The following is a 21,423-nucleotide window of genomic DNA, read 5'->3' as shown; positions in this document are numbered from 1 at the left end:
ATAGAAAATAAAGCTGTTGAGGAGGATCCTGGAATGGAAAAAATGTAAAATAAGAGGAAGTCCCACAGGGAACACACAGCTATAATTCACTCAAAGGCTCCCAGGCTATCACAAACTATAAGAATAAGATGGAACAGTTCATGCAAATAGCATATTTCTGAAAGTGAGTTTATATTACTAATTGCTTTGGGGCCGTGTGTTGTTTATAATTTATGCTTGTTATATATTACAAACTCTCCCTTGCTAATGGTTAGCCACAAAGATCAACAAACAGCCAAGATAACTAAGTAAACTATATGAATTTACCTGCCAAAAGATAGGGGCCAAGGTTTTCAAATTCTCTAGTGACTTTTGAAGCCCAATTCAAATTGCTTTTAAGGGACCTTATGTTCCAAATACCAGCCCTCTAACAAGTAGCCTTTTTTCTATGTTTCAAGCTGGGACCCAAAAATCAGGAATCTATTTTAAAAACCTTAGCCACCATGTGGAGGAAATAATGTACAATAGCTGGGACAAAGTGGGGGAGGAGGGCACAAACGTTGAAGGCTTTACAGCACCCAAAATGAAAATAGGCACCACAAAGCAATGTTTATTTTTTTCAATGCGTTTCTTCAACCTACCAAAAAAACATAGATACCCAGGCTTTTTTGAAAAACATTTTAAGGATCATGGGGCAGAATGAGAGTGGGTGCAGGGGTAGGAATGCACCTCCCTTTCAGTCAACACAACATGGGAGCAGCAGCCTAGGACTTTTTTTTGAAGTTCCTGAATTGGATAAGAATTTCCCCTTGTTTCCCCTCCATGCTCAGTATGACCTCCCTTCCCCTCCCCTCCCTTCCTCTACCCCCCACTGCTACTATCTCTAGGTTCCCCAAGGGTGGGAGAAGCTCCAAGGCCATTCCTGCCCACTCCAACCAGGCACTGCAGGCAGCCAGAATCAGCTTGGGACAGGAGCAGAAGCAGACAAGTCCTCCCTCTGTGCTCAGTTCTTGTGGGTGTTCTCTGCCAGTCCAGGAGCAAGCATGGAGGAAGGGAACCTGCTTACTAATAGTGCTGCTGTCTCCAGTTGAGCCTGGCTCCACGTGCAGCCTGACTGGAATGGGACACGAGCAGCTCTAGAGCCTGCTCCCCTGGGTCAACCAAGAACAGTGAGGATATCAGCAGCAGTCAGGGAAGGGAGCAAATGGTAGGTGATGGGGTGGGAAATGCCACTATGCACAAAGGACACAAAGAGGAAGGGAGAGCGTAGGGATGACTGTTATGTGACAGACTTCCACAGTAGAGTCTACCCTTGGAGGGAGGAAGGAGAGACTACTCCAGCACTTAGCTCACTGCAATGAGCAGCCACTTGCAGACAGCTGAGTAGGTGGAAGGGGGCCGGGAACTGAAGCCAGAGCCCCACACACTGGGGCAGGAATCACCCAACTGCAGCTTTACCCCACCTGGCTGAGCACGTGATGCATGCATCCCCACAGCCACTGCCCTTCCCCACATTATCTGCTGCCTGGAATGACACAGCAGAGGCAGGAAGAAGAGGAAAAGGAGCTGCTGGAGGCAGGGGGAGCCGAGCAGTACCTGGGCAGCTACAGCACTGAATTCAGCTGGATATGATTTGCAAAGTTCAACCTTTAATTTTCCTTTCATGAGTGAAAGATTCTCATCTCCTTCAATAGTGGGTGTTTGTGTTAAGAAGTGGATGTGCTGTAGAAAAACAAACCTGTAGCTATATATTATTTATTTGGCTTTTTCTCCAAGTAGCCTTTCTTCTGTTCTCAGAAAGAACTGTAAAAAAGGAGTCTCCAGATACAATCTATTACTGAATTTAGTACATAGACAATTTGTTTGCAACAATAAATAATATAGAAAGAAGTTACCATTATAGCCATCCTGGTTGAGATCTCCGAGATGAGCAATGGCACTGCCAAATCTACCAAACATGTCGGTGCCTGACAATATCTGTGCATCTTGGAAGTAGAAGGCACTTTCCTGCAGGTACAGGTAAACTTGCCCTACTTCCTTAGGCTTACTTTCGAATTCCCGCTCCATAAATAGAGGGGCCCCAACTAAGATGTCATCTAAGCTGGAGAAATAAAACCAAAATCAATGTCAATGGGAAATTCAGAAAATGTTCAGTTATCAATATGAAGAACTACTACAGTAAGAACACTGAAAAGCCACAAATACCAGTTAGCATTAGTATATAGTCAACAGGGATTTTACTAGATTATAGCCATAGAATTTGGCTTATTGACACTCAGACAGGTCCTAAAAACACTGCCAATGAGACACAAAATACTATATTTTCTGGTGTATAAGTTACCTTCTCCCCAAAGATAACCACGTGGGGAAAAAAAATAATATAAAGTTGATTAAATTCTAAACAACTTCTTACAATGATTTCAATTATTTTTCATTAGATAGCTTTATTGAAGAAGATGCCTTAATTTTAGACATGTTAGACATTTTAGCCATTCTTTTTGGGGAAAATTATTTTATCCACTAAAAATACAGCGCATTATACAATATAGCCTGCATATTTTTCAAGTACAAAGAAGCTTATGATGAATAGAACAAAAATAACAAGCTTTAAAAGCAGACTAACTTTTGTGAAGCTAGAGTAGCAACTAATGTACAATCAGTGATAGAAATCGTGAAACTGGGAGACTGAGGCCTCAGTCCAGAATACATACTCTGGCACGTTTTTTCTTTGAGTTATATGTTTTTTTGGATGAAGTTCTCAGAAGAAAGAATCCAGAATCAATACAAAGGAAGAGACCAGCTGAAATGCTTTCCCTATCTTACTGCTCTAAATACAAAACATATGGCTATGATATTTTAATATAACCAACAAAAAGATTGCCTACTTAAAAAGAAAACAAAAATGAGTATGATTCTGGGAAAATTGAGAGTAACAAAACTAGCCTCACAATATGCAAATCAAAGATACACAACATTCATATCAAATGAGGATATGAAACCTGATCCAAAGTTCACAAAAGTGGGCTTGCCAAGTAACTTTTAGTGGATAGCAGATGAGGCTTATGATATGAAAAATCTTAGTTACTGTAAAGGATTACTACTTGACTCTAATATACTTAATTTTGGTGAAGCTTGTATTTTCTTGTCCTAATTCAATTGACAGCAAAACTTTTCCTACCTTGAACCTGAAATGATCTCTCAAAAGCCTTAACAGCAACCAATGAAACTGGCAAACCCATACTAGATATTCTTTTTAAGTATAACGGAAAAATCTAATTGATTTTAACAGGCAATAAAACCAATAGTTGTATAGAAATGCAACACAGATCTATAATCTTTTCTGCAGGTGTGGAAGAATCCTATAGAATTTTAATTTTATAAATTGCTTCCCAAACTGTATAGGAATGTTATTTTTTATTAAACTCTATATCATTTTGCTGCAAGGGAAAGAATACTTTAAAATGTAAAATAATTTTAAATGTAGTTCTTCATTTTCAGAAGTCAGTTACCACCCTTTGGTGCAGACATCCTACAAAAAAGAAAAAAGCAGATGCTGAATGAGAATTTAAAATGTGTTTTTCTTTCCATGTTTAATGTCAAAAAAATCTTTCTCTATTTATGGAAAATGTTAACTTTCTGAACAGAAAGTTAGCTGAAGTCTTTGACATGCAACAGATGCTGTCAAAAGAGAAAATGTTATTCAGATAACATCAGTGCTTTATTTTACAAACTGATCTCATTATTTACCATTATAGCATGCTTTGCACATGAACTTTACCAGAGAATCACAGAATAGTAGGGCTAGAAGGAATCTCAGGAGGTCATCTAATACAAGTCCCTGCTCAAGATAGGATAGTCTCTGACTAAAAACCATCCCAGTCAAGCATTTGTCTAACCTGTTCTTAAAAATGTTCAAGGATGGAGATTCCACAACTTCTGAGTTGTATGTTCCAATACTTAGCCACCCTTGTATTGAGAAAGCTCTTCTGAATATCTACTCTAAACAATTTAAAGACCACCTTCTCTTTCTGTCCTTTACAGACATAGAGAATAATCTACGTTCACCCTCTATATAACTACTCTCCAGGCATTTGAAGACTACTATTGAATCCCTCCCCAGTCTTCTCTTCTCCAAACTAAATAGTTCTACTTCTTTGAGTCTGTCCTTAAAGTTGTACATCCCTGCTCCAAAAGATCCTGAAATCTGTATAGAAAAGGGAAACAAATGGGGAGGGCAATTAAGTATTTTACAAATGGGAAGTTACGGAAAAGAGACTGCAAAACACACTTTTAAGGTATTTAGGACATGAAAGCTTTAGAACCTCACTTGTGAGATTTACAACAATACTAACAAATCAATGGGAGTTAGGTGGGTACCTAAAATACCTTGGAAAAACTGATTCCCAGGGACTTGCCAATTAATGCACCAGAAACCAACAGTGAAGTCAGGAATTAAGTTTAGATTGCCTGACTTTCAGTCTAGTGCCTTAACTGCGAGACAACCCCTTTTACACAAGTGCTGTAAGATTAAAAAGTTAGTCATCTTGTGACCCTTACTCTTTTCATGAATACCCATTGGCACTACTAAAATCCCACCCTTACAACATTGGTTGTTAGGAAACAGCAAACTGTTTATATGGAAAAAAAAATAGAATCCTGGAAAATTATGGTTGGAAGGGACCTCAGGAGGTCATCTAGTTCAACCCCCTGCTCAAGGCAGGACCATCTCCACCCAGAACATCCTAGCCAAAGCTTCATCTAGCCGGGTCTAAGAACCTCCAAGGATGGAGATACAACAACCTCTCTGGCAATCTGTTCCAGTGTTTTACTACCCTCGTAGTGACAAAATTCTTCCTAATAGCTAACCTAATGTTCCCTTGATGCAACTTGAGACCATTGCTTCTTGTTCTGTCATCTGCTGCCATTGAGAACAGTTTAGCTTCACCCTCTTTCAAACGCCCTTCAGGTAGCTGAAGACTGCTATCAGGTCCCCTCTGTCTCTTCTTTTCTAGACTAAATGAGCCCAGTTCCCTCAGTCTTTCCTCAGAAGTCACATCTCCCAGGCCCCTCACCATTTTTGTTGCCCTCTGCTGGACACTATCCAATTTGTCCACATCCTTTCTGTAGTGGGGGGCCCAAAACTGAACACAGTACTCCAGATGTGGCCTCATTGGTGCTGAATAGAGGGAAAAAAATCACTTCCCTTGACCTGCTGGAAACACTCCTACTGATGCAGCCCAGTATGCCATTGGCCTTGTTTGCAATAAGGGCGCACTGCTGGCTCATATTCAGCTTATTGTCTGCTGTAATCCCCATGTCCTTTTCTGCAGAGCTGCTGCCCAGCCAGTCATCCCCCAGCCTGTACTGATGCATGAGATTGTTCCTTCCTAAGTGCTGGACTTTGAACTTGTCCTTGTTGAACCTCATGAGATTTCTTTTAGCCCAATCCTCCAATTTGTCTAGGTCACTCTGAATCCTAGCTCTACCCTCCAGCATACTGACTACTCCCCCCAGCTTGGTATCATTTGCAGACTTGCTGAGGGTGAACTCATTGCTATCTTCCAGATCATTGATGAAGGCATTAAACAAAACCAGCCCCAGGACAGACCCCTGAGGCACTCTACTCAATACCAGCTGCCAACTAGACATTGATTACTACCATCTGAGCCTGATGCTTCAGCCAGTTTTCTATCAACTTTACAATTCATTCATCCAGCCCACACTTCCTTAGCTTGCCTGCCAAAATGTTGTGGGAAATTATATCAAAAACCTTGCTATAATCAAGGTATATCACATCTACTGGTCTTCCCACAACCACGTTTTCATAGAAGGCATCAGGTTGGTCAGGCATGACTTGCTTTTGGTAAATCCATGCTGACTGTGCCTATTCACCTTCTTTTCCTCCAAGTTTTTAGAAATGGATTCCTTGAGGATCTGTGCCATGGTTTTTCCAGGGAACAAGGTGAGGCTGACTGGTCTGTAGTTCCCTGGATCCTCCTTTGTCTCTTTCTTAAATATGGGCACTATGTTTGCCTTTTTCCAATCATTCAGTACCTCTCCTAATTACCGTGAGTTTTCAAAGGTGATGGACAGTGGCTCTGCAATCTTATCAGCCAACTCCCTCAGCGCCCTCAGGTGCATCCCATCTGGCCCCATGGACTTGCATATGTCCAGCTTTTCTAAATAGTCCCTAACCAGTTCTTTTACTGCTGTTGGCTGCTCACCTCCTCCCCAAACTGTGCTGCCTGGTGCAGTAGTCTGGGAGCTGACCTTACCTGTGAAGACTGAGGCCAAAATGGCATTGAGTACTTTAGCCTTTTCTGCATCCTCTGTCACAAGGTTGTCTCCCCCATTCAGTAAGGAACCCACACTTTCTCTGATCCTCCTTTTGCTACTGACATACTTGTAGAAACCCTTCTTGTTACTTTTCATGTCCCTTGCTAGCTGCAATTCCAGTTGTGCTTTGGCTCTCCTGATTTCATCCCTGCGTGACTAATACTTTTATACTCCTCCCTATTTATTGTCCAAGTTTCCGCTTCTTATAAGCTTCTTTTTTTGTGACTTAGTTTACTGAAAATTTTCTTGCTAAGCCAAGCTGGTTTTCTGCCATACTTGTAAGTCTTTCTGCACATCAGGATGGTTTGTTGCTACACTCTCAGTAAGGCTACTTTAAAGTATAGCCAGCTCTCTTGGACTCTTTCTCTCCCTCAGACTGGTTTCCCATGGAATCCTGTCCATGAGTTCCCTGAAACATGCACGGGCACTGTGTACCACATGCAGTCCATGGAAAAGGGGCTCATTGGGCTCTTTATCATCTTTGCATTCTCCTGGGTTTGGGCTGCTAAGTGTGGGGGCAGAGCAGTCACACAAATTATTGCAGCCTGTCCTTGGTTGCCCACAGTCAACAAAGCAACCTGGAATCCCCTGAGCACTCAGCTTTCCTGTCTTCATGTCCCTGACACATGTTTCCTGCCAAGACATAGCCCCCAATTTACCTGTCATCTTTTATGATCTTCATTTACTTTTTATTTGCATTTCTCTCAAAGTACAAAATAAAAAGCTGTGAAACCTGGTTTGGTTTGCTTTATCATTTGGTTAATTTTCCAGGATATTGCCTATTAATGTCTTGTTTTCGCATACTGTAGGTGAATCGTTTATTTGGCTGTGTGATTGACATTATCCTTCTTAGTTATGGAAACTTTTCAGTCACTGTTAGGTTTTGCACAAGTTAGAATTTTATGAACTATGGATGTCAAGCTAAGTTCAAGTTGACATTATGCCTTTTAAAAGGCATCAGGACCAAAAGAAAGCACAACACTTATTAATAGCAGCATATACTCATATTTGTAGCTCAATATGTGGTGGTACATTAATCAGTTTCAATTAGATTTATTTCAGCCCTACACCATCATGTTGTAGTTAACATAAATCAAAGTATTTGTTTGTTCCAGCACATAATGGTTTCTATAGCCATTACTGCTTCCTTACTTATCAAAAAGTGGTATAAAGCACAAGCTGACCACCTGCTGGAATTTTATTCAATTCCTTTGTACCCTGCTGAGTAATAAACAGCAGGAGTATGGGAAGTGTCAATAGGTCAAAGTGTAACTATGTGGAGCTTTGGTATAGTACAAAGAAAGACTGGTAAACATTTTATTTTACTGTTTTTATTGGACACATGAGTTTTGGCTTAAAATGAAAAAACTCTTCCTTCTCCTTACTAAGAATTTTATCCATACATTTATTACAAAATGGAAGCTGTTACCTGATCTTTTTTTAAGAGTGTCGGGCAATTTAGGGCAGACTAAAAAAAACATTTTTCCTTGTTCCCTGCCATGTCTGTGAAACACTTGCAGACTTCAGTATGGAAGATTTCACCCAACTGTTTAGGTTCAAAGTTGCCTTCTTAGCTTGTTTTGAATACAAAAGGGTCTAGTTCTGGAAGTTTAAAATAAAAATGATGACCCTATTCATCTTTTCAGCTGGATAAAAAACTAGATTTCAGACCCCACCAAGCAATTTGCTTCTGATACCTCCACCCTTCTTTAATCCCCAGCTATTTAACAACTTTTCTCCCTGCTTTTAAGTGGCCTTAAGTGGCCTCTTCCTTCAGCTTTTTTTTGGTCAAACTTAGGGCATAGATAAATGAACACATATCAATATAATTTTAATCAGTTTTATATACTGGGATCAGGAATAAGTCAGATGTGCAACTATCCTTGGGTAGCTGCATGAAGTAAGCAGCTATTATACCTCCTCATTATCAAGCAGCAGGCGAGCAGGTATTAGCTTGTTTGCCTTCAAAGTGCTCCCCCAAGATGAACATGGATAGATGGCATCTAAACCAGTGCAACTTAAAACAGAGTTTTAGCTTTGATTCTCTCAGGTGTAATTATTCAGTATATGGGGCTAAATTATCCTAAATTAGGTATCTGTGTTGACTTCCCACTGTTTTTTTTTTAAAAAACTGTGTTTTGACAATTGCGCCAGCGTAAACGTTTTGTCTGCTCTTGCCCTTAGTCTCACCTTTACAGATATATTTCTATTAGTATATGTGCAATTCATCTGACTGGCCTGCAAGCAGGCATATTTTCAAGTGAAGCTCCTTTATGTTTTGCTTCCTGTAGAATCTCTAGATCTTGGAGAGTCACTAGATTTCCTTTCAGATATAGGAAGAGAGACCACACAAGCCTCCAAAGCAGTTTGATTATATTGTTGATACTGGAATTAAAGGCACAAAGAAGAGTTTGAAAAGATTTTGAGAGATCTCCCATGCAGAAAGATTTGCAGAAAATAACCTGTGCAGGAAGTAGTTTGGGTCAGTAAGGGAAGCTCCATAAAGCGCTTCTTATGATTTAGTATAGTGGTTTTCAATTCTTTCAAATTTGAAGACCTTTTATTCAAGGACAAAAAGTGTTATTATTTTTTACAAGGTCATACTTACTCTGAAAGGTGGAAAAATGTAAACTATAGTTGCTACATTTAACCTCATAGTTTGAAATTTTTAATTATCCCAAACTTACTCTGGAAATGTTATTTTCTTATTTTAGAAGTTACAATAACTCTTTCAATGCCTCATGACTTCCTACCTCTCCTTTTATTACCTCTGTGATCCTTTTGAGGGTCACTCTTTGTATGGAGATACTGAATATCTTTTGGTGTTTAAACACTAAATGAAAAGTAGAAAAGTCAGATATTCTGCAACAGCCAAATACCTACAGACCTAATTATAACCCTGAAGTAATACCAGGAAAACTCCAGAGCTCTAGACAGTAGAAATCCTCACATCCATCAGAAGCAACTAATGCTAATATTCACTCAATAAGGCCCCAACAATAACACTTAAAGTACCATTCACAAAATTATTGTCAACATTGCTAAAGTGCTTTGCTGGACTAAGGCCTAAAATCTGTGTCATGAAGGCATTATCTTGAGCTCAAGAGGCATTGCTCTTCAGGTTGGCCTCTTAAAACAACCACGGAACATTGCTCCTTTGTAAAGAGCTTTCAGGGGCCAACAAGCTGTGGACCTTTTGAAGGGCGTGCCACCCAAGTAACTGAGGTTGCTGGTGTGGTTCTGGCTGATCTCAGTTTGATTCAAAGCAGACTTCTGCTTTTCAGAAAGGCAGAATACACAGTACTGCTTTTAACTTTTACCCATCTCTTTCCAATAATAGCCTTGCCTTTCTGAATCCTAGGAGATAGAATTGCCCTTACTGTCCCAAGCACATCTTCTCAGTGATCAATAAGAAAGTCTCTAGAAAGGACATGGCCATGCAAATGACTTACTACACAGGAGAAAGGGTAAAGGCCTTTACCAAATGTTTAGCAGCAACCATTTGTGTGTACTCTCCTACCCTGGGCTAAGTAGCCAGACAGAAACTAAATCATGGTAACGTACTCCTCTTTCACTGAAGGCAAAGTTACAGCAATTTAATTTCCACTTATCACAAGGTAAATACATGTATGTAAGTGGTTACTGTGAGGCAGCTGGCACTCAGTAAAAGCTCTAACATTTTTCACCTTGCAGTAAACTGTTTTTACATTTGTTCTCTAAAACTTATTCAGTCAACACTGCAGGCCAATTTTAAAAAAATGAAAAGGAGTGAGAGAGAAACAAAGCTGGGAAGAAAACTGAACACTTACAACTAGAGAAGTAGAGAAGTTCAGTACAGCTGTGACAGACATTTTGGCAGAGAAGGTGCTTAAAAACTTGAGCTCAACATTTCTGTTTTGGCTTTCAGGCCCTAAAAGAATTATCATGATTTCTGAAGATTTTTTTTCCCCCAGTCACCCAAAATATTAAAAAATATTGTCTTTTTTTGAAAATTCAGGGAAAATGTTAAACACTCAATTATATTGAATTTCAGTGGGCTTGGGGTGCACTGGGTAACCTACCCGTCATTGTTAACATCAGATACTGCAACAGTATACCCAAAGTAAGATGCCATCTGTAAGCAAAAAGCAACATGCAAGTTAAGATCTTCTACTCAATAAAAACCTTTTTTTTTAAAATCTGACAAACTCCTGTACTTCTGGATAATAATTCTGAAAAGTAGAAAATACTTTGTAACATACACTTCACACTGTACCATATTTACCCAAATCCAAAATGGCTTTGAATTTAAGACAACCCCCCAATAATTAGATTCTATGCATGGAAAATTATAAATTTGTTATTATATTTCATGTATGAAACTTAATTATTGAAGGGCCATCTTAAATTCATCCCTCCCACTGCTATGGCAGGGAGGGAAGTGGGTGACGGGGCAGGCTAGCTGCCCCTTGCTCCCTGCACCTCCTCTTCACTACTTGCTTCCCTCCATGCCTGCACTCCCCAGGTTGGGGCTGAGGTCAGGCCACTGCAGCTCTCTGCTTGGACCATATTCAACTCTTTTTCTCCCCATGTTGAATGAGGAAAGAAACCTCATCTTAAATTTGAGTAAATATGATAATATTGTAGTTATAATTACATTATTTTGAGATGGAATATTTTATTATTTATGTTTTTTTTACTTTACCTGTTCACCAGTGAAATTCTGAATGAATGTCAAGTCTGTAGAATTAATAATTGAAACCTGGTAACAGAAAAAAAATACAAGATTTCAATCACATCATGATAAACTACAATGTAGCAACAGGCATCTTTAAAGGAAATTGAAGGGTGGTCCAATTGTTAGGATGATAGACTAGGATTTGGGATGTCTGAAGTCATTTCTGTGCTCCACCACAGATTTCATAAGTGGTGTTGGGCAATCTTCTACACTTTTTGTGCCTCAGTACGCTGTATGCAAAATAAGGAGTGGGGTACTTCCCTGCATTACAGAGGAGCTACGTGCATCTCTACACTGAAAATTTTGAGGCACTTGGACACTACAATGATGTGGAAGCCACATGTAATACACCTATATGTAAATTATCTGAATTCAGATGAAATATATATGCAGAGGAAGAGCGGCATGCGCAGCAAGTTTTAATAGGAGGCTAGAGTTTGGCACTCTTTTTACATTCCAAAGTTATACTGACATACAAGGGCTACAAATCAGGCTTATCAATTTACCAGGCAGACTGCTCATGAAATTTTAAGGGAAGCATACTCTTCTCCTCAAAACACTTTTCATGACTTCTTATGTCTGATATTCAATTTATACCACTAAAGACAGCTTCTTTACAGTAAATAAATAGAGAGCGTGAGCATTAAACTATAACTCCAAATCTGAATAACCCTGGACTTTACACTTGGGCTTCATCTTCAAAGCAATCTAGCTCATATATTTAGTGTGAATAGATGAAATATCAGCTCAATACATACATATCCGAAATTCTGTGCTCCCCTTGGAACTCCAACAACCAATTCTGAAGAGAAAAAATGATTAATTGCTCAGTTATTTTATATGATTAGAACATCAAACAGAGTCCCAGTCACTGGAATCTTCCTAACATATAGGCCCTATCATTGAAGGGTATGCTGCTAGCCTTACCAAAATGTTCAGTACTTCATGGCAACACTTCAGCAAAATTTTTACATTTATAAAATGTATCTATCGGCATCTCTAGGTATATGCACCATTACACACTGAACTAGTCTACACCTGGACAGAGTCCTTTCCCTCCTAGTGCCTACTAGGATATTTACACTGTGGGTCAACTTTCTGACTATTCAGATGACTCCTGTGGCCATGATACAGCCAAGATTAATTTCTACAGCTGCTACAGCAAAGCAACCTCTAACAGAAATTAAATGCACTTCTACTGAAAACACTGTTTTTCCATAGCTGTATGTTGTCTTTTCTGATTAGGTCTTCTGTATCACCCATACCTTCAAAGTCTCTGCCTGGATCGTTTGTGAAACATGGCAATCATAACATTCTGCTTACCTAGAATCAGGGTTGAAAATTCTTCCTTGTTATTTTTCCCAAATTTATAGCACATGTTACTCTACTGTTATGTTACTAATGCATTTTCTCTTAACAAGTGGGTATACTTTGATGTTGATACAAATATGTATTGTTTGCAAATATTGCTATTGATTTTGTAATGTGCTTTCAGATTCCTGTAGATGAAAGCTCCTATTCTAAATGTACAATAGTTGTAAAAATACCTGCATGTAGAATTTATTAGATCCATGAAAAAGCCTTTGCTTCTGAAACGAATCTTGTTCATTATTGTTTTATGCATTTTTGTTCATGTACAGTTAATCCATTCCTTCTTTACATGATTAATTCCATATTTCACTTTCTTATATAATATATTCTCTCTTTATAAATGTAGATTTTAATCTTGCCCTTGAACTGTATGTTTTAGGTGGGGAAGAGAGGATACGGAAACTTCTTATTGTGTCACGGAACATAATGCATTAGGATGATGGCAGCAAATACTCTATCCCAGGCACTGTATTCTTAAAGAATACGGACTACACGTTAGGGAATGGACTAAGCAAGTAGCCCTGCTCTCAGCAACAAGAGCTAGCTACCAGGTACACAAGCTGCCAGTTTTCAAGATGGAAAGAAGTAAACAGCAAGGTCCCCCAGGGAATCTGTGTTGGGACCAGTGCTGTTTAACATATTCATAAATGACCTGAAAAGGGGGTGAGTAGTTAGGTGGACAAATTTGTGGATGACACACAGTTATTCAAAGTGGTAAAGACCAAGGCAAACCGTGAGGAACTACAGAAGGATCTGACATGATTGAGAGAATAAGCCACCAAATGGTAAATGAAATTCAGTATAGATAAGTGTGACCACAGGAGTTTGGGATAGAGTTGCTAAATCAAAACAGCCTACACTTTAAATGTGGGAAGCTGCACGTGGCAGCGGAACAGTGGAAAAAACCCTGGTCATATCCAGGGGGACAGGTTGTAGCCATATTGGTCTAAGGACATAGGTAGACAAGGTTCTTTGGGTAAATATGATATATTTTATTAGACCAACCCAAATAGTTGGAAAAATTCTTCTTAGCAAGCTTTTGGGTAGAAATACCCTTCGTCAGGCTGAGGAAGCATCTACAGTTGGTGTGTGCTCTTCCTGGATGGAATGAATAGTAAAGAAACCAGAGACCGATATGCATGCAAGAAAGGCAGTCAGTGAAGATGTAAATTAAGGAGTCAATGGGTGACAGACAGGCTGGGGGGGGAAAGGAAGGGAAGGGGAATGAATGTAGCTAGTAAATAGTGGAGAGGTACCTGGGGAGTCAGATATTAGGCAGGTTATAATGTGTCAGAAATCCAATGTCTATATTTAATCCATGATTTTTTGTATCCACTTCATTGTTGATGAAGTGAATTTCGTAGGCATGTCTGTGAAAAATGTTTTGTAAATTCCCTTTGAAGATTAGAACTAAGAGACTGGAGAGAGAGTAGTTTTCTTGTGAGAAATGTGCTCCCACAGGTAACTGGTTGTTCTTGTCTTTGATAGATTTCCGGTGTGCGTTCATTCTGGTGCACAGTTTAGTCTTCTATGTATTTTCCATCAGGGCATTTGGTGCATTGGATGATATATATTACATTTATGGTCATACCCAGTTCACTCTTCCTTTCAGCATCTACTCTGCCATTGCATGACATAGGATTGGGCAAGACGGACCTATGTTCAGGTGCAGTAAATGGCAATTCTTATCTTTTTCTGTACGTTCATTGCTTTTGCTCACAGTAACACCCATGTGGTGCATGCTACTTGACATACTCTAATTCTGCATCTGTAACTTTTCAAAGAGATTGCCTACATTGTAGTTGGAAGTGCAACTGCAGTATATGAAGACATATCCAAGTTAACTGTGGTACCACGGCAGCTTAACTGGAGCAAACCAGGCTTTAGCACTGAGCAGACACCTGAATACATACCAACAGACCATGATGAACTTTTGAACAACCTGCTACCAATCCTGCCCTGCTCTGGATACATGAGCTAAGTAGACAAAAGCTAGTTTTCCAGCTATCTTCACTGTGGAGGATATTCCTATCTTCCAATGTGGAGAAAATACAGCTAAGCAAAAGGATGTAGAGATTTGGCTGATGAAGCTCCATTCTCTCTGGATACAGCAGCCAAGGTAAGATTTCTGTCTAAGCATATTAAGTACAGACAACGCTATTCCTTTTCAGGAATTCCTCTGAACTATTCCTTACCTTTCTAATATGTAAAAGCCATTATATTGTTCAGTAAGCAGATAAGTGACCAGTCAGATGGTTTGCAGTCAGGAACATAGGGTTCTTACCTTGTTCAGAGTCGCCAGTAAATTCCCCAGCAGCCACTGAGTATCCTGTTTAAAAATAAATTACAGGAACAGAACCTGACAAATCATTTAGTTCCAAAGAAAGACATTTCTGGAAGAATAATCAGATTTGTTTTCTGGTCCAATAATCTCTATAAAATGTTATAAACTAGTATATCCAAGACTGGATTACAAAGAAAAGTTATTTGTTATGACCAACTTCATTGTAAGTCTGAAAAGCTCACTAAGTCTGCAGGCCTAGATCATTGGGAACAGTCTGGCAATTTAACTATATCCCAAGACTAGCCTTCAAAGCATTAATATTTTATAATTCACATAAAAATTATGTGTAAATGCTATGTTTTTAGTTAATACTTATTTATTGTCCATTTGTTTCACTCTCCAGTTTTAACTATTAATGTAATTCAAAGACAGATTTCCAAAGATATTTAGACACCTAGAGATGCAGATTAGTCCTACTGGGATTTAGAATTTACAAAAGATTGTATGTGTATGTCTACAAGTGCATTAATGTGCTTTTCCTAAAGTGCATTAAATTTAGTACCTCTGAGGTACTAAATAAATGTGCATTAGGCTGCACAAATGCACTATAGCACAAGTGCATACTTTTTAGGTAATGCTTAATGCACAGTAGCCTATTCTACTGAGCATTAGCATATTAGCCCAGTTTTTTTACACACCGCTTTAATGCACAGTAGAATAGGGTACTGCATATTAAAGTACATGTGTACACATCTGTTGTGAATTAGATGCTTAATTTCCAGGCTAAGTACAGCCAGTCAGAAAGCCTGAGGCTGAATCGATTCAATCTTTGCAGGTTGAACTAAGATGCATAGATCGAACTGAGAAGCAAGTGAACAGACATCCACTTTTGATCCCAGAAATGCAGCCACATGCCCACAGTGGCCCAGACCAGAAGCCAGACTGTGCTAGAGCATACCTCCCTGGCTTGGCTGGAGCAGACAGCTTGGGCTAGGGCAGGGGTGAGCAAAATGCGGCCCGGGGACCAGATGCAGCCTGCCAAGCCATTCTATCTGGCCCACAAGGCCCCTAAAAATTTAGAAAATTATCTGCCCTGGGCTGCCTGTCATGTGGCCCTCAATGGCTTGCCAAAACTCAGTAAGCGGCCCTCTGCCCAAAATAAATGCCTGCACCTGGGCTAGGGCTAACCCATCTACCCCGTGGGGGGGGGGAGTTGTGGGGGAGGTGCAAAGCATCCTGAAGTGCTGGAAGACTGTGAGTTAACTTGAATCTGGAGGGGATCTGGGACAGAAGTTCAATAAACCAATCAGTTAAGTCTGATACTACATCCACCCAACCTTAACTTAAACTGCTTTCGACCATTTTGGAAGCAGTTTATGTGCACTGAACTGTTTGACAGTACAGCATTTCTACAATCATGGAGAAGAAAGCAACATTTCTTACAAGCGATATATGTATACATTATGCAAAGTTCTCATGGGGCAGGCTGTCAGCTTTCTTTTAAAGCATGTAGTCAAGGAGATATTGTATTTGTTTTTTATGCATTCGGACATACTTCTGCTGTCAGTAAAGTCAATTATAGTTTGTTTTTTAAACTTCAGTAAGAGAAGAATTACTGTACAAATCATTACAAAAATAATATTTCTTTTCATTCAGCAATTTACCAGTAAATAGTTTCTAATTATCATAAACTTAATCAATTTTCTGTGACTAGAATGATGTATATTTTAAAAGTTAATGTATACTTAACTACATTAAAGACAAAACAAGAATAGAAAATAACTGTACAAAAATATGGCTGGAAGGGGCATTGAGAAGTCTAATTCAAGGCAGGATCATCCTTGCTTAATTATCTCCAATACACAGTTATCTAAAGTCTTCTTTTAAAGACTTCCAGAAATGAAGATTCCATAGCCTCTCTAAGGAGGACTGCACACACAACACTTAGGATCTGTTGTTGCAGAGATGTATAACTGTGCTTAAGGCCAAACATGTGAGTAGTCTTAATGAAGTTATTAGCAAACTAATGGATTGCTCCTGTGCTTGGGAAGCATGTTCCAAGTATTCACAAACTGGGGCATAAATAATTCAAGATTTGCTTTCTCGTTAAGATCATTCTATTGGGCATTTTTGCACAAGCTCTGATGCGTTCCGATTAGAACATGCTGGAGCAGACTTAATGAATTGAGCCTGCTGGAGTGTTCTAATAAGCACACTCCAGCATCTTGTGTATTCAGCATCCCTGCATTTCAAAATGATGGCTGGGGCACGTTAACTAAAGCTCATCAAATGAGCTTTAGTTAAAGCACCCAGCTGCCACTTTGAAACACAGGACACTGAAAACATAAGACACTGCAGCTCCTGAATGCCACTCTAATTAAAACAACAACCCACCTCGGAGCACATGAATAGGTGGCCACTGATTTTTGGGCATATATATCTTACCAAGGTAATTATCATCATATGATGGTGGGGCCACTCCAGTTTGCTTTTCTCGTATTAGTTTCCTTAAAATATCTTTGAATGAATAATCGGTGATGATATCCGCAATATTGGCAGTAATTACCTGACCTGCATTCAAACAACATTGCAAATTAAAAGGATTTAAAGAACAGCCAACTCCTAAAATGAAAGGTTACCTACAGTTTAAGATTAACTGTAATTTAAGACATGGTTTTCATACACCACTTACTATATCATGTTCAAAACAATTAATCTTTGTAACACTGCCCTTATAAAGAGCAGACACTTCTGCTGGAGCAGCCTTTTCCTACTACCAGTCTGGGCGTCTGACGATGATACTTAAGCCAATATCTCTCCTCATCTTTCAAAAGGAGGGGGATAGCATGGAGCACGATACATTATTAACCATAACTGTAATTCTAGGTATATTTCGGAGTCCTACATATGTCTAAATCAAACTTTGACAGGCAAAGCCTCTCCATACAGATCAATAAGACATGGGAAGCTAAGGGCAGCGCTCTTTCACTGGAAGGGACAAAGCTATAGATTCTTTGGCATCGAGTCATGATGAACCAGAATCTTCCTCTTTTAATGACAGCAAAAATGCAGGTATAACACAACAACTGGCCTCACACATAGTTAAAAACATCTCCCTGCTCAGCAGAAATGATGTATGAACCTTATCACAAGTAGTCAAATCAAGGGAGGAGGAGAAAAGATTTGCCATTGCCAAAATGAAAGCAAACATCTATAAAATGCAATGTTAAGATACCAGCTTCACAGTTGCATTATAAATACATACACTATAATGCATAATGTGATGCAATACTCCCATCATTAATAAACAGTAGGTTATACTGTAAGTTGTACATATTACTGCATAAATGACACTTTCTTCCAGATGAAAATACAGTTCAGCTTGTTACTTAAAAGACAAATGCTCAAAAATATCAACATAAATATATTAAATACCTGTTTGCTTCATGTCTTGTAGAATCCATTATTTGATTCTGATCTCTCTTGCACTGATTGCTTAACAATTCATTGAATTCAGAGCAGTTATTCCTTATTTATACTTGTGTGAGTGAGACGAGAATGCTTGTGACCTTACACTGAGAAACTAGAACAAACTTTTCCTCTTACACTTTGCACTTTACTTTTTAGTTTAAGTTAACCAAATGAACATACCTTGCCAATAAAAACTACCAGGTCCTCCTACTATCAGGTCCCCATTCTACAAAAAACCAGAAAGGAACAATATTAAGCTATGACTGATACCTTTTTCAGAGCTTAAAAACATAAATATGAGGAACAATTAAAACAATTATATCTAGACAAATAGCATTGTTTCAGGGCTATAACATACGACAGAGCTCCCAATTCAGGAAATCACTAAAATAGTTCACTTTAAAGTTAAATACAAGCATAAGGGCTGACTTAGATGTTATCTCCTCAATCATGGAGATAACTTGTCCTCTGGCCGCTACACAACAGTTCTAAAAGAAAGCCATTTCTTTCTAAGCATAAATAAAGGTTGACACAGGCAATGGTAATGCTTAACATATCCAAACCAGTGCTAAATATAATGGGTTCTACCCACTTTACAGCCTATCAACAAAGGGAAGTGTGCCAAAAGAATTGTGCCAAAAGAAAAATGTGCATGTGAAGTGGAAACAATGAGACACCAAAACAGGAAACAGTTGACATGATTAGAGACACATGTGAGGTTCTGGTGATCTAGCAGTGGCACAGATGATTCATTAGTTGCCAAGATATTCTTAGTGCTCGTTCTTACTGCTTGTTACTAAACCATGTTGCTCACAACACATTTTCCCTGCCCCAACTCCAGACAAAGCACGGGTTGCCTGACCAGCTTTGTCTTCTTTCTAAAGGAGTCTAATATAATTTATTTTAATTGAAATATGCTATAGAGCTGTTGGTCTTCACTTTCTGCAATAATGGCCCCTGGAAAGCAACACAAGGTAAGCACACCAAAAGCTGAGGTAGCCAAAATCATTGCTCTTTCTGAAGGTTTGGGTGATTACTGCAACACAGCGTTGCTATAAGCACAGGCTGAAAGGGAAACCAGACAAATCAAAAAGTCAGATGGAGTACATGCAACCAACAAAAATAAATTGATAAACATATTTTATCTGTTCTTTAAATGAAACTGTTAAGTTTCAAATACACAAATTTTGGGAAACTGCAACAACTTTCTAAAGAAATTAACTTGAAACAAAATCAGAATAAACTGCCAGTCACCAGGATGGCAGAGAGCTTTGGACGCAGTGAAGGAAGAAGCCCTTTGGGATAACACCAGAATAAAATCTAAGAAATTCAAAAGCAGAATCTCACCTTGTAAAAATCCAAACTGAAGCCTGCTTGACAGAAACCTTGTCCTTCAGGATCTGCATTGCCTGCAGTTATCAAAAGATGAATCTTTTATTATCTCACGTTGCCCAAGTAGAACCTACTTAGAACCTTACTGCTATTACTCCAATATTTCTCAAGGACTGATATTAGTGCAGAGATTTACAGTGATAGCAAAAAAATCCCAAACTCCCCCCAAAAATAAAACCCCTCCAGAAACCCCCAAAACAACAACATATTGTTTTAAACTGTTGTATGACAGGTATACACTGAGGATGATTAGACTAAATACTTTAGCTTTGGTTTATCTCCTATGATTCAAAGTGATGATGTGCATCCAGTTTCTGGATCAATCTTTAGTTTATTATGGAAGGCAGGGAAAGGAGATGAAGGAGAACTGAAAGTATTTATGCAATATGATTTTAATTTTAACTTGGAGAATAGGTTTTAATGTATCTACATGTAGCAGAATCATACAAGCACTCTAAGGAGCTATTCTTGCTCTTTAAGTGAAATACAATACTTATTGCACAAATCCTGAGCTCCAGGATTTAATCCTGGAAGCAGGCAGATGAGCATGTGCAATTATTTTCTTATGAATATATATTTGTTTTCAATATTTACATGTGACAGATTCCTAGATTTCTTGGAAAAGATATGAATACAATGTAAAAACAATCTACAACCTTGAAGCTAACTGGAGAGCTAAATTAATGCTGAAAGCCTGGACCTCTAAGTAGATGCCCCAGACATGTTTGTGTACACTGAGGTCTCAGGATCTTCTTGCACATCTTAGAAAGATTCACTGGGCTATTTTGGCCCAACAAATGTTCCCAGAAAACAGGCAATCCTCACTACATGACAAGATATTATCTCTAGAGCTCCAACAGAAAAATACTTCAGGGAGAATGCAAGCCTCTACATCTGTCTGTGAAGTGACCAGCACTATTCTAGCATTCAGCATACAGTTAGGGCACATGGTATAGGCTACTGCAGAGAAGACTTTGGAGGAGGTATTAGCAAGTCAGTCTGCACGTGATTAGAATGTTGAAGGCAATTTGCAGTATGACTATTTTACGGTCCTTTTAATAAATAGCCAATTTAAGTTACAATCATGGAGATCTTAGGTTATTACCCAGCATTAACTAGTACTGTACACCAATACATGGAACAGCTGGCACTATACAACTAAACTAAACAACAGCTTACCACTTCTGTGAGCATTTCCACAGGAAGGCATATTTGCTATCTTACAGATGACAGCTATGGACAATTCCATGTAGCAAGTAACCATGTGTGAGGGAGAGAAAGAGCCAGCAGGCTCCTTGGCTCCCAGCCTGAGTGAAGGGCCAGTGGCCCCAGGCCCGCAGCCCCAAGGAGACAGGCAGAAATCCCCCTTAGCCAGGTGTGTGGGGAAGGGAGGGGCCGGTACTTCCTTCGCCAGCATAAAAGAGAGGCCTGGGCTGACAAGCGGAGGCAAAGCGGAACCGGAAGAAGGATGTGGAGGTGATGGAGCAGGCCGGCGGGCGCTGCAGAGGATGCGAGCAATGCTGAGTGCCGGTAGGAACCTCTGGAAAAGGGCTCAACCCCAACTGGGGTCTTGAGGCCAAGCGGCAAGCCCCCTGAGGGGTACAGGACTGTTGATTTACTGGCTGGGAAGGGAGGGAACCCAGCTGGAGCCGGGTACTGTAAAGACTATATTAGAAGGGCCCAATTTGAATCTGGGTACCGTAGCTCCCATAATAGGGGCACAGCTCACGGAGAGCTTTAACAGGAGGAGGGAGAACTTGGTCAAGCCCTCACTAGGGACTCTTTGACCCACAGAGGGCGAGTTGTTATTGGAGGACGAGTGTAGTCCGGCTGAAGCAGCTGATCTGACCAGGCGAAGCCCTTTTGTCGTAGT

The 21,423-nt window shown here is 39.5% G+C and overlaps 1 protein-coding gene across 1 annotated transcript in view; it reads right to left on the bottom strand.

Moving 5' to 3' along the window:
• The window catches only part of ITGA8 (integrin subunit alpha 8), a 160,834-nt gene that overhangs the window by 119,342 nt on the left and 20,069 nt on the right, over nucleotides 1-21,423 (bottom strand). The window contains exons 5-12 of the mRNA XM_019532605.1: nucleotides 19,506-19,567; nucleotides 18,339-18,384; nucleotides 17,133-17,258; nucleotides 14,688-14,732; nucleotides 11,791-11,834; nucleotides 11,000-11,056; nucleotides 10,377-10,429; nucleotides 1,875-2,080 (exon numbers count right to left, since the gene is read on the bottom strand). Coding sequence (XP_019388150.1) covers nucleotides 1,875-2,080; nucleotides 10,377-10,429; nucleotides 11,000-11,056; nucleotides 11,791-11,834; nucleotides 14,688-14,732; nucleotides 17,133-17,258; nucleotides 18,339-18,384; nucleotides 19,506-19,567 — 639 coding nt within the window. The remainder of the gene's footprint in view (nucleotides 1-1,874; nucleotides 2,081-10,376; nucleotides 10,430-10,999; nucleotides 11,057-11,790; nucleotides 11,835-14,687; nucleotides 14,733-17,132; nucleotides 17,259-18,338; nucleotides 18,385-19,505; nucleotides 19,568-21,423) is intronic.

The sequence above is a fragment of the Crocodylus porosus genome, unplaced genomic scaffold (genome assembly GCF_001723895.1).
Source record: "Crocodylus porosus isolate Cpor-Errol unplaced genomic scaffold, CroPor_comp1, whole genome shotgun sequence".
NCBI classification, from domain to species: domain Eukaryota; kingdom Metazoa; phylum Chordata; order Crocodylia; family Crocodylidae; genus Crocodylus; species Crocodylus porosus.
Note: the sequence above shows the minus strand (reverse complement) of the source record. Positions and strands in the feature narration are given on the sequence as shown.